This window comes from Phycodurus eques, chromosome 13, assembly GCF_024500275.1.
Source record: "Phycodurus eques isolate BA_2022a chromosome 13, UOR_Pequ_1.1, whole genome shotgun sequence".
Taxonomy (NCBI): Eukaryota; Metazoa; Chordata; class Actinopteri; order Syngnathiformes; family Syngnathidae; genus Phycodurus; species Phycodurus eques.
In genome coordinates, this window is record NC_084537.1 from 10,113,220 (window position 1) to 10,127,729 (window position 14,510).

The following is a 14,510-nucleotide window of genomic DNA, read 5'->3' on the forward strand; positions in this document are numbered from 1 at the left end:
TGGCGACCATTCCAGGGCGGATGTAACCCCATCAAGCTCCAGCTCCATCGTCGCCCTTATAAGGCTTGGCGGTGTGCACTTTAGAATAAATAATAATATTTTCATGATACGACTTTATACTTTATTTTGAATTATTTTGTGGTTCCCCAAGCTACAGTCAGGGACTCCAGTTTGAGAACCACTACTCTAAACAAACCAAGGTGCAAGCATGCAGATAAACCAAACCAAATACCCGCAGTTTTTAAGAACCGCTAGGAACTATGGAGTGCCTGATAATTGAAATCCGAGAGCGCATTAGAGTCCAAAATGAATGTGTTCTGTTGATATCCCCTGTATGAGTGCTGGGAAAATGAAGCAACATGAATTTGACCTGAGGGCTAACAGCCTGACAGACCTCCCCCCACTCCTGGCCAGTGTCATTTGTCTTCGCTACGTGAGCGCAAAGTCAGTCAATGGAAATGTTGGGTTACCATGGAAACGATCTCGGGCAGCACAGGATCCTTCCTTCATTTTTGCTAAAAAGGGCCGAGTCTGAGTGTCCCGGTATCCATGCAGTCGAATGTCACGAGCGGCGAGGCAGCCCCCCATCCGCTCGGCCGCCAAGCCCCTACGTTCAGGGACCTGCAATTATCATATTTGTCAACGTGCTCCTGGTGATTTATGACGCCTAATGCTGACTCCTGGTCTCACCGCGTGGGAATAAATTGCTCAGCAGCTCAAAGACGTGAGATGACTTATGCAGTATTTTCTTGCTGTGAAAATAATCAACTTCTTCAAACTCATTTGTTATGGAAACGAAGTGTTTGGTCCAACAGGGAGTTGGGGGGGAGCGGTAAAAAAAATTTTTTTTTTAAATAAAAGAATAGATTGACTGCCACGAGGTGGTTGCTTAATGGACTATACAGTTATTGACTAACTGGGCCATTAATCAGACTGTAATGTTAGCTACCAAACATTAATATGCAGAGCACCAACATATGTATGAAGCTATTTATCAACTTTAGATGATATTGACAGATCGAATCATAAAGTATTAAACACATAGGAATACTTTATCTTGTAACACAGCAATTCCTAAATAATAAGCAGATGATTGATGCGAATAGCTATAATATAAGCATTGGGCAGTAGAGAGAAAATATACTGTATTTTAGGTGAGGTCAGAGATCACAGGAGTGCTGCATTTAGGCATTCGCCATTGCATTTAAATAACTGTTTTAATAAATCATATATAGCTTATACAGTGGTGTCTTGAGATACGAGTGAGCCGATTGAAGTTTTTAGCGATATGAGCCGTTGTTTGGCTTATTTTTTTGCTGTGAATTGTAAGCAAAGATTTGAGATACGAGCGCCGTATGGTGGTGGGTGAACTCAACTCAGCTCACTTCACAAAAAGTGACAGTTTGGGAGATCGTGAACATTTCTTCATAAAAGAGGCATTAAGTTGTTTAATTCCACTTCCAGTTCCAGTTTAGGTTCACTGTCAAACTAAACATAAAACAAAGATAATTACATGTTGTGTATTTACAACAACCACATAGCTTTACCTCAGGAGTCCACTTAGCTTAACGCTAACAAACAATGCAAAACTCCATAGACGGGCGAATAATTAGCATTGGTGTCGCAGTGTTAAAACCCTTTAAGCAACATTTGAACACACACAGTGGAGCAACACATGTAGACAGACAATATAACAATTCACAGGCATTAATTCTTTGTCCACTGCAAAGAACAAATCATGTTATGGTAGCGTACTGAGGAGCTGTGACCATCATCTCCATGTCTGTCCATATTACACTTCCTCCAGGTGGTCAAGGCACACACAGCAGAAGGAGAACCACAATGTCCATTGAACTGAAGCAAAAACTCAACAACGGTTTAATTATTTGTTTTGTTTAATTAGGTCGTGACTGTTGTCTATTAAGTACTGCATTATAGAGTGCTAGCTTTCTTCTTAAAACACGTTACAAATGTTTCTTTTGTTTTCTTTTTTGGGAGGGAGGCTGGACCAGATTATAGTATTGGCATTTCCATTCATTTCAATGGCAAACGATGATTTGAGGTACGTGTTTTAAGTGTTACTAAGTATTTGAAGTTATGAGCGTGATCATGGAACGAATTAACCTGGTATCTCAAGGCAACACTACAGTTAAGGTACAGCCAAAGGTCAGGGACAGGTCAAATTGGACCCGTGTTTTGTGGGAATCTTAAAACGTGTATATTACACAACACAAAGGAGTTCATTTAAAATTGCACATGTATTTGAATATATACAGGGCGTTACACAATTTAACTCAATTATTACACAAGCAAATGAATAGAAAGAATATGAAAAAGAAAAAGAAGTTTCAAATTGTAAAGAGATTTTGTGGACACCCTGTACAATATGCAAATGTTGCTAAAAATGTAGACACCACGTTTGCGTTATAAATGCAAAACAAGCTTGTTTTTACAACTGATGATCAGTCCCAGACGTGTTTGTCAAATAGCCGCCGTCTGAGGAAATGTGTTTTAATGAGAAAATGTGTTTTGTATGAATGGTCATGCTTGTAATGAATAGAATTTGCAGATTGATTGTTGCAATTCCCATCTTTTTTTGCTGCAAATTATTCCTCACAGTCCGTACCCGACACAATGTGGGATACGCCTTTTTATATCAGATGTCATTTCTCACTTTCGAACGCGCTCGTGCTTCACTGCTTTGTATTAGGCAGCTCTATGCTTAATACAACTCCGTATTAATTAAAACATAACAGATAAGCGCCTATCTGCCGTGGCTCAGTTGTCGCCAAATGAGAAATAGACCCGTTGTCCAATTAAAAAAAACTCTACTAAACGTGCACCGTGTCATCCTCAAACGTCACCCTGCCTTCCTTTGTCACATTATGTGTGTTTTTTAATCCCACAGTGGGAGGAAGTGAGCGGCTATGATGACTCCATGAGCCCCATCAGAACCTACCAGGTGTGTAATGTCCGACAGCCCAACCAGAACAATTGGCTCAGGACGGACTATATCCCCCGCAGGGGTGTTCTTCGTGTCTATGTGGAGCTCAAGTTCTCCGTGCGCGACTGCGCCAGCATCCCCAACATCCCCGGCTCCTGTAAAGAGACTTTTAATCTCTTTTACTATGAATCTGACGGGGACACCGCCACAGACGCCAGCCCCCTGTGGAGGGAGAACCCTTACGTGAAAGTGGATACTATAGCCCCCGATGAGAGCTTCTCTCTACTGGAAGCTGGCAGGATCAACACCAAAGTGCGCAGCTTTGGTCCCCTGTCCAAGTCGGGCTTCTTCCTGGCCTTCCAGGACCTCGGAGCATGCATGTCTCTGATCTCGGTCCGGGTGTTCTTCAAAAAGTGCTCCACAACCATTGCTAATTTCGCAGTCTTCCCTGAGACCGCGACCGGCGCGGAAGCGACTTCCTTAGTCATCGCTCCGGGGGCTTGCGTGACAAATGCCATGGAGATGTCCGTCCCACTGAAGCTCTACTGCAATGGTGACGGAGAGTGGATGGTTCCAGTGGGTGCTTGTACGTGCGTCGCTGGTTATGAACCCTCCGCAGATCGCACCCAATGCCAAGGTATGTGGATTGAACCCTTATATAAGGTTTAGTGTTGTTTTTCTTAGTTTTACTCTTTTGGACAAAAATGCTCATTCGTTTTAGTCATTTCTATATTGATCGTTTTAGTCCAGTTTAGTTGAAGAAAACTCAAAAAGGTTTTAGTCTAGTTTTAGTACAAAAAAAAAAAAAAAGTATTCCTCTTTTAACAAATGGACATCATCATGTGTTTCAAGTTCAATACATAATTTTGACAAAATACTAACATGTTAAGAAAATAGAATGGCCTTAACTATCATTCAAGCAAAAAAAAAAAAAAAAAACCCACAAAAAAACCTCTTGATAGCTTATTAACCACGTGACTGACGCCCACCCTGTATGTACTGAAGCTTTCTGATCTTTCTTTTTGAACAATGGCCACATTTATAATGTATATGTACTGTTGGGTTTTTTTGTTTGTTTTTGGCCCCTCCAACTTTATTGTAGACTTGCTGCTAATGTTACAGAAGCCAAGCATGCTGTTCTTTTGGACACATGAGGAAGAGCAACAGGTTTCATACTACATTTCTCTTCACGTTTCAGACAGTCACTCAAACATATGGGGCAATATGACAACGCATTACACTTGCAGCCCGGCCAAAAATCTCTGCATGTTTTCCTTGTAACAGTAACACGCTTATAAATTGACCTTAGCACAACAAAGCTAACTTTCACCACAAACATCGGCATGGTGGGCATGCATTTTCAAAGTCTGACATACCCTCCACTAACAATTTCGTCCGGCCTCGTCTCATCGATGAAAACTCACACACGTCTTGTCATGTTTTAGTCATGAAAGAGCCATGTCTTGTTCCTCACCGTCACATTATCGTCTTGAACAAAAAGGAGCAAGGGGCGTTAACAAAATAATTTCATCATTATCATCGGTCACAAAAACAACACTGATATGGTTGACCCGTTTTGATATTTGACAGCAATAGAAATACAGTAAATCACATTCTTTCACCCTGAACTTTCACCCAAAATACAAAAAAATGAAAATGCAGTGGCGACCTGACTTAGGAGTTTTTCGAAATATGTACCGTGGTTGGGACAATTTGTTTGGTTTGCAAGTGTAAACTTGAGATACTAGCGCTGTATGGAACTCAATTCATTTCACTTCACAATAAGCTGCGCGTTGGTTGTTAGGCTTCAAGCTGTTTAATGCTATGTTAAAGTCTACTGTCAAAGTAAACATCAAACACAAGAGAATTACTACACGTTGTGTATTGAAAGCAATTAAACAACTTTGCCTTAGGAATGCCCCTGCTAGCTTAATGCTAACACATAATGGAACAATGAATAGCATCGATTGTTGTGGTTGTATCCCTTTAAGCAACTGATGTTTCAACACAGTGGCGCAACACATGTAGACAGACAATATCACAATACTCACAGGCATATCTTCACTTATATATCCACACATAGTCACTTCTCAAGTGCCCTGGGAAGATTAGAATGACATGGCAACACATAGAGGCTGCAATCTAATTGGATCCAGTTATATACACATACTGGAAGCAATGCAGCCAAGAGAAACACTACCAAATGAATGGATGAATAATGCCTCTATCTATCTATCTATCTATCTATCTATCTATCTATCTATCTATCTATCTATCTATCTATCTATCTATCTATCTATCTATCTATCTATCTATCTATCTGTCTATCTATCTATCTATCTATCTATCTATCTATCTATCTATCTATCTATCTATCTACCTATCTATCTATCTATCTATCTATCTATCTATCTATCTATCTATCTATCTAGCGAGGAGTTGGAGAGGAGTTGAGTCACAGCCGAGGTCTGTGTGGATGTAATTCTACTTCCCACCTACCTACCTTCATTCCTTCCTACCTTCCCATTGCCGATGTTACATTGTTCTTCTTTAGAAAACACACTATTCACAGCAGCAGGCAAGTAATGAATCTAGGCCTGTTTAGGGGAACAAAAAGCTTACTTTTTTGTAAGAATGGCAACACGCGGATACATAGGTTAATATTAACCTCTGCCATCTCGTGAAAGAGCATTTAATTGTTATGTCTGTCACTATACGTCACTGGCACAGACTCCTGTTCAGGGTCATGGGGCGCTGGAGCCTATCCCAGCTGACTTCGGGCGAAAGGCGGACTACACCCTGAACTGGTCGCCAGCCGGTTGCAGGGCACATATACACACGGGCAACCAGTCGCACTCACATTCACTGAATGGGAACTGAACCCACGCTGCCTGCACCAAAGTCAGACAAGTGTTCCACTACACCATCAGTGACCAATAAATGAATGGTAACTTTCAGACCAATTAAATTAAATTGGATCATTTCCACGTGTCATTGTTCTTCTTTAGACCGGCATTTTCCGACCTTTATTGAGCCTAGGCACATACAATACACCTCTGGAAAAAATTAAGACACCACTGCATTATTATCAGTTTCTATGATTTAGTTATTTAATGATTTATCCATCCATTTTCTGAGCCGTTTCTCCTCACTAGGGTCGCGGGCGTGCTGGAGCCTATCCCAGCTGTCATCGGGCAGGAGGCGGGGTACACCCTGAACTGGTTGCCAGCCAATCGCAGGGCACATACAAACAAACAACCATTCGCACTCACAGTCATGCCTACGGGCAATTTAGAGTCTCCAATTCATCCATGTTTTTGGGATGTGGGAGGAAACCGGAGTGCCCGGAGAAAACCCACGCAGGCACGGGGAGAACACGCAAACTCCACACAGTCGGGGCCGGGGCTTGAACCCGGGTCCTCAGAACTGCGAGGCTGACGCTCTAACCAGTCGGCCACCGTGCCGCCCTTAATGGTATATGTTTCGGTAAAAATGTGTAGGTAAAATGAACATTTTTCTTTCATTTTATGAAATACTGACACCATAAGACCCAATTTCCCAAAATAGTTTTTAAATAGGAAGCATTTATTTGCAGAAAATGAAAATGGTCAAAATATATCAAAAAATTTGAATATTTGTTTCGTGTTTTCCCCCCCAGAGCTGTATTTTACATTACAATCTCACCAAACAAGAATGTAAAAAAAAAAAAAAAAAAAAAAAAAAGTCCACAGGTTATTTATCTACCTTCTATCATCTAGTAGATTTACTTACTTTTGCCTGTCACTATACATTGCTAGCATAGCACATTTTCAGACCAATGTAGTGAAATTAGATAATTTCCCGCCATGGAACGGGATTTGGTAATTAGACTAAAGTAGTTGAGAGTGTAAGATGTGCACTCCATTTTGCCTCAATTGCTTCAAGTCGTGATTAACCAAAAATTAATTACCCCAAATCCAGTGAATCCTTAATGATCAACTAATCGATGATTACTGTGTGCTCCTTGCCAGTATCTAATGTGACACTTGAACCATTATTTAACCAAAGCTGCTTAATATTTTCCCCCTGCAAGTCACCCCAGTTTGTGCCCTGTCGGCATGTATTGTGTGGCTCCTGAATGGAGGTGAAGGAGGGTGGAGGAGAGGATGAATTAATGAGGTGTTGCCGGGAGGAGCGGCATACAAATACAGTAAGAGCAGGACAGGAGGGAGGGAAAAGAAAGATAGTGGCGCAGAATGGAGAGCCAGTAGAGGGGAAAAATGCAGATAACAGCAGAGAAAAGAAGTTTGAAGTCCACAGACGAACGGGAGAGATATTAACAGACGAGAGAACGTGTGAATTGCTGAAGATGGGACGGGAACAGCCGCCAAGAGCGAACAAATGAAAAAGGTGGTGGTGTGATGGGGGGTGCGGGGGGTGTAAATGCTCTGGGATGGACAAGCATTACCGTCTCTCTCACCTGGGCTGAGAAATGGTGTGGAACATGCGACGAAGATATTTGTCGTGGCCATTTGGCGGCTCAAGGTTAAAAGCTTGCCGCCGCCACGTGATAAAAAGCTCTCAGGGCCTCAGCCAGGGGTCGGGATGAGGAAGGGTCATATCCTCTGCGGCCTCCTGTTAGTTAATCTACAGGCGGCCGCACTCATTAACGCCATTCGGACCAACGTGAGCCAACATGACCGAGCTAACATTAATCACGCAGATGTTTTAGTTGTTGTCTCAGTGGAGCTGATGCTCTCAAGACAAACCCCCTACGATACAGGGGTTCTCAAACTTTTTGGGTCCAGGGAAACTTTTCCAAGCACCCCTTCATAATCTTGTCGCCAAATAAACATAACCATGTATGCGCTTTTTGTTTAGATTTTGGGGCATTCAGAGAGGGCAGGGACGCCACACCTCACATGCACAGAAATAGAAGTGCAAGAGTAAAAAAAATAAAAAAATAAAAATAAATTAAAAAATGCATGTTGTACATTTTTTCCCTGACCACACTCAAGTCATCTTTCCCCTTTGAAATGAATGAAAATGGTATTAATCTTTTCCTGCCTTCACCCAAAAACAACAAAAACATGTCTGTAATGTATTTTTCAATCAGGCAAATAACACGCTATAAAATTGTACCCGTATTAGAAGAAGAAGAAGAAGAAGAAGAAGAAGAAGTAGAAGAAGAAGAATCACCTTTTATTGTCATGAACATGCATGCATGTACACGAAATTTGTTCACTGAATTTAACCCAACACAGTGAACACGTACACATGTTAGTGGAACACACTGGAGCAGGGGGCAGCTGAAGCGCCCGGGGAGCGTTTCGGGGTATCGGTGTCTTGCTCAAGGACACCACAGCTGTGAGTCCGGGGGATGTTGCCGGATCAAACAAAGAAAACAAAGAAATGACATAGTTAAATAGAATGTAAAGAATGAAATTAAATCACTTAAATTCTTCTGGGTGTAACAGCAATATGTTCCAGTCATGCAGATAAGCACAGAAGAGTTTCACAACTACTGTAAGTGAATCAGTAATGTGCAGTAATATTAGTCGTTTGCGAGTATTGTTATATTTTCTGTCCATGTGCTGCGCCACTGTTTGTCTTCAAATATTCGTTATAACACTGCCACAGATTTTCTTTTTTTTTTTTTCTTGGAATAAAACCATACGTGAAAATGCATGAAAACATTTTAATAAAACATAAAAACATACTGACATATTTTGTCGATATAAAAATTCAACTTTTTACTTTTAAAATGAAACCCTTCATTGTAGAAAAGATGCCTTTATTCTAAAAAAAGGAGTATATTCTCAAAAGAATACACCTTTTGTTCTTGAAAAACAATATGGCTTCTGTAGCAACACTCCTCAGGGATGTTAGATTTATGTAGTGGTGCACCACAATCATAGAGCTTTTATCCATCAAACACTAAGGTAGGGAAGATTAATTAATATGACATAACATTATTTATTGATCCCCAGAGGGGAAATTCGGGTGTTACAGCAGTTTTAAAAAAGGTAATAATAATAATGATAGATAAAATAGTCTTTGTGATATGAAAATATACATAAAACATAAAATCATGGGTGACATTGAAATGTTCCTGCAGCGCCTCCGCTATGTCTTCACACCAAACTGTCACTGTCCTTATGTCGGCTGCCTGCTTTTCCACCAGCGGCCTGTAGATGCTCTCAAGGTGTATGAAGTTGCGGTCTGATTCGCCGGAGGAGGGAGAGAAGAAGAGTCGTATGATCGCTTAACATACGCCTACAGGAGTTCCTCATTTTTATTCCCGTTGCACAGTCCACATTTTACTTGTAGTTGTTAATAGATGAGAGCGTGAAACATGATTGAAGTCGCGGGTGAGAAGTACAAGGGCACCGGGAACTGCAATTGTAATCTTCAAATTTAATCTTGGTTGGAGTTGAGTTTTTGCAGTTTGCTCTGCAAGTCATGGGGAAGGCAACTAAGTGGAGAGAGGAACAATGGAGTCGAGGAAACAACATTAAAAAGTGGGGGTTAATGGATTGAAGCCAGACATTGGGGTGATTCAGCAGATTCTCATAAGAGGCCACGGAAAATGAAAAACAAATAACTGAGAAACATAAATCAGATCAGATAGTGTGGAACCTGAAGGCCTGTCGGGAGGCAGAAATTCTGCCCTGTCATCTTATTGACTTTAGTCTTCTTTTATTGCGCCATTTTCGAGCTACAATGAGTGGCTGTTAACTGCACGGATTGTTCTAAAAGAGCCATTGTTGAGCATTAGGCTAGAAGTTGAGTTCAGACTGAAAAAGCACTTAGGCCGACCAGTTAATCATTCATTCCCGCACAGGTTGGGTTTTATGAGGCCTCACGCTGACAGGACAGATGTTTGCCAGAGACCCCACTTTGACACCACCGCTTCGGAATGTGGCAAACGGGGGATCCCGAGGCTGATCCATCCACATATTTTACCACTAATCCCCTTTATTAGAATCCTTCTTTATTCTTGGTTTAAGGTGGTTTATCCTTCCCCTTCAATATTAGCTATCCTAGATTTAAGATCAAAGATGACCCTATGGACCTTTTCAGTTTTCCCCATGACATTACATACACTTCCGGATGGCAAAATGCTTTTTTCTGGTAGCACCAAACTCTCCATTGCCATTTGATCAATGCGGGGTGATTTAGAAAACAGAGTAAATGGCTTGAATGATGACTTTAGCCTTCTTCCCTACCGCCATGGTTTGAATGCAAATTGCAAACGGCCGCCGTAATTTACACTTCAACGGGTACGCTGATTTGAAAAATCATCGAGGGACTGACTTTTCTGTTACTCGGATTAATGGCACAGGTGTGTTCTTTTAATGGTGAAATTCATCGTGTGCAGTAGAGCTGATGTTAGCTAGCAGACTAGTCATTATGTTTTGCTGAATGCTGAAGTAAACATTTGATTCACTACATACCTGTGGGAAAATGCATTCCACAAACCCAGTGATGGTTTGGTTTCCAGTCTGTTCCTTCAGAAGTGGCTACTCCACCTCGAGGCAGTCTTGCGATCCTCTTGATACAATTATTCAAGACATCCATTCCATTTATCCTCCTCACCCACACCCTTTTTTAAAAAAAAAAAAAAATCTAAAAAACATTTTTGGGGTATATCTGACGGCACAGCCTCAAACCCAACAAGCTGTTGTCATTGTTTTCAGTTAAAGGGAAGTGTGCAGTTTTAAAACCGCGAGTACGATTTGAATGTAACCTCACTTCACATCTGCTAAGTTGATAGCATGACTTAATTCGTGACTGAGTCTTACTATAACACTAAATGTTATCAGTTCGTAGTATTATTTTTTTGGAATGTACAATCAATTAAAAATAAAAAAAGAGGGGATGAACTTATCTGTCAAGAAATAATGCAAATTCCACGTCGCTTCTGAGCCATCTCAGCTGCCTGTGGTCCTTCACCCTGCTCCTGTTTTCTAGTCTTATTCCCACTTGTTGACAAACAAGGGATGGGAATTGTGTATTTTCTGAAGGCGTCTATTCCACCATAGTTTCAGCAAAGCTCCTGAAGCTCAAGGAAACACCAGAACCGCCGGGGGGCACTATTATTATTAGCCTACAGGCAGTAGCTTTCATATTTTTGATAATCGTATACTGCGATTGGCTGGCGACCAGTTCAGGGTGTACCCCGCCTCTCGCCCGAAGATAGCTGGGATGGGCTCCAGCACGCCCGCGACCCTTGTGAGGATAAAGCGGTACAGAAAATGGATGGATGGATGTAACATTCAGAACCTTTTAAATCCTATTGCTTATAGGGGGACACATGGTAGTTATGTTTAATTGATGTTGGAATTATGAGGGGATCCTTAGAAACATTCCCCCCCCTGCCCAATTCTTCCTAGCACTTCTTACACAGTCCCCCCCCTCACACACACAGGGTGTCCTCATATATGCAACCTTCCACTCAGATTGAAATTTGTGAGTGAGGTCCTTTTCAAAAGCAAGCTTAATCACATGGACCTTGCGTCTGGGCAGCTACTGCGCCGATGCTCAGAGGAAAAAGAGCTTTCACACGTTGCCGTGGAAGCTCTTCAAGTGAAACTTTTTTTTTTTTTTTTTTTCCATTAAGGCCGTCAGGTTGCAAATTCAGTTCCCATCAAACAAAAAAAAATATCACAACATTGTTTCTTTATATTCTTAATGACTTAGTGATAAAGAATTCAGCATTAGTATTTCTTAACACAAACTAACAGCGACTATGATAAAATACAATTAAAAAAAATATATTTTAGAGATCTTTGTCTCAAGTGGGGGAGTAGAAGCATCTTGATGGCGAGCGCAGCCCACAATGGCGCGCCCATGGCGACGGGTGTGTCAGTCATGCCATTTGTCTCTGATTGGTTGTTTTTCCACCGGTGGTGTGATTACTCAAAGATCGACTTATAGGCACAAGATCGGGCCATTCGAAGGCTGATTTTTTTTCCCCACAGATTATTTTATTAATGTAATACTGTCTGGACATACCAACCGTTTCAAATATTAAAAACATTTTTTTTTTTTTTTTTTTTAATGCAAACTCACCATTTAAGGTCACTTGCTTTTCTACTCTTGTGCCTATTAACAAACATTTTGAAAATGTCTATTTGTTGTATAGTTTTCCTAGTAACTCTTCGCAGCTGATTTGCATCTTGTTGACATTCCTTCAATCCCACAACTGATTTATAGCCTAATTATGGGAGAGCGCTATGTGCATCTGGAGGCTTAACGGTATTCTGAGGGCTACGGGCTGATGGATAGGGTTTAGGTTGTATCCATCCCCTCAGAGGCGTTCTCCATCTCTGTTTGTCTGAAAACAGCAATCTGCTGTCAGCGGTCTATCGTCATCTTTATCCTTTGTTTCCTCCGCTTCGCCATTAAACTTCACTGTCATCCCAGCTTTGGGAGATTAATGTCACCTGGAAAAGAGGGAAGCAAGATGCAAATATAAAGATAACGTATTCTTAAATGTGCCCCATTTCTCACTCGTGTATGGACGTCTCCATTAATACCGAGCTTCATCAGTGCACTCTTTTGTTCTCCGACAGGTGTGACGGCTACTTGTCTTTTACCGTGAGACCGCTCCTTTTTCTTTCTTTTTGCCTTTTTTATTTCTTCTGGAGGTGGCAAAAGTACTTACACTTTGCTCTTAAAGGTCACCTTCCATCAAAATCCATTTTGTGCTACTGTTTTATGCATAACAGGTCAGAATGAGCCCGTGAGATGGTTTAAGTTTGACATCTATGCAGTTTGTCGATTGCATGCAAAAGTCAATAAATGTCATAAGGCTTGAAATTGCTGAAATTGTGACGTAGTTTTGCCAATTAATACTCAAGTACCTGCCCACTTTGTGATTGGTACCCACCCACTCGACTCAGCTGAACGGAAACACGGCATTTCCGGTTTTAAGTGAGCGAGTCTCAGTCGCTGCCAAGCCATAAAAATACAGTCTATAAAGTGTACACATGCTGTGGTTTACAACATTACTTAACAATATTCAGAATTTATGATGTAACAGTGGATAAAATAGTGAAGCTTGCATTAAGTTTTGCACAAGGAATGGGAGGGGATGAAGTGCCTAAACTCAAAATATCCCCCGCTCTTTGAATTTTCAACCATGAGGTCGTTCAGGGCACGGTGGCCGACTGGTTAGAGCGTCTGCCTCACAGTTCTGGGGACCGGGGTTTCCATATCAGAATCTGAATCAGAATCAGAATCATCTTTATTTGCCAAGTATGTCCAAAACACACAAGGAATTTGTCTCCGGTAGTTGGAGCCGCTCTAGTACAACAGACAGTCAATTTACAGAACACTTTGGAGACATTGCTAATAATGAAAAATATGATCGTCTCAAGTGCAAGGCAGAAAAGACCAAGTAGAATAGCTTCAAAAAGGAAATTTGGGGCATTTCCAATCAGAATGATCATGCGAACCCAATAAAAGGACATAAAAGGACCTTTAAGTTAAAGTACAGATACAAAAAAAGAAGTGTTAAAAAATACTGGTAAATGTCAAGGTACAAAGTAATTAAACTCCTGATACTCCAACAACAGATAATCATATGACTTTTTTTGTGGAGGTTAAAAAAAGTAGAAAGTAAAGATGCGTTTTGAAATGTAGGGATTCAAGCTAAAAGAGAAAAATACACAAGTGCAAACACCTGAAAAATCTACTAAGTGCAGTAATGTAGTACCAGTATTTGTACTTGGTTACTTCCCACCATTGATTTCTTCTCTCCTCTCATCCAGTTTGCATCCCTGGGACTTTCAAATCCAAATTTGGGGACGGATCCTGTGTCGCGTGCCCTGCTAACAGTCGCACCGGTGCCCGAGGAGCCAGTGTTTGTCCCTGCCAAAGTGGGTTCTACCGCGCTGATAGCGACCCACCTGACATTGCCTGCACTAGTAAGTCATCCCGTATTGCCAATGCTTAAAAAAACATTGCCTGGTCTTTTTGTCTTTTGACAAGAACAGAGAAATACTCGAGCGATGTGATTATCGACGAATCGAAGGTTGCCTTAGACCAGCGACCCCCAACTTTTATTGCACGAAGGTCTAGTTTCACATAGACATATGTCGACGGACCGTCATAGACATAAATCAAAACAAAAGATAAAATACAAAATACAACTCACCAGCACACTAAATGTAGTTGTTGTAATTTGCGGGTGCCCTGTGCAAGTTTTTCTTCAACTACCCGGCGGCTCTCATCTTCTGTTCCATAGCATTGCATGTTGTAAAACGGGACACCGTAGCCAGGCTCCCAAAAATTAATCTCATTATCTCCATCCATCCAGCCATCCATTTTCCATACCGCTTATCCTCACTAGGGTCACGGGCGTGCTGGAGCCTATCCCAGGGTACACCCTGAAATGGTGTACCCTGAAAATGGTCGCCAACCAATCACAGGGCACATATAAACAAACAACCATTCACACTCACATTCACACCTACGGGCAATTTAGAGCCGTCAATCAACCTCGGTCCTCAGAACTGTGAGGCAGATGTGCTAACCAGTCGTCCACCGTGCCGCCTCTCATTCTTGCTAAAATATTTCC

General features: G+C 41.4%; 1 protein-coding gene across 1 annotated transcript in view; it reads left to right on the forward strand.

Annotated features, from left to right (window-relative positions):
* ephb3a (eph receptor B3a) overlaps nucleotides 1-14,510 on the forward strand; it is a 64,989-nt gene that overhangs the window by 14,991 nt on the left and 35,488 nt on the right. The window contains exons 3-4 of the mRNA XM_061693733.1: nucleotides 2,909-3,581; nucleotides 13,702-13,857. Coding sequence (XP_061549717.1) covers nucleotides 2,909-3,581; nucleotides 13,702-13,857 — 829 coding nt within the window. The remainder of the gene's footprint in view (nucleotides 1-2,908; nucleotides 3,582-13,701; nucleotides 13,858-14,510) is intronic.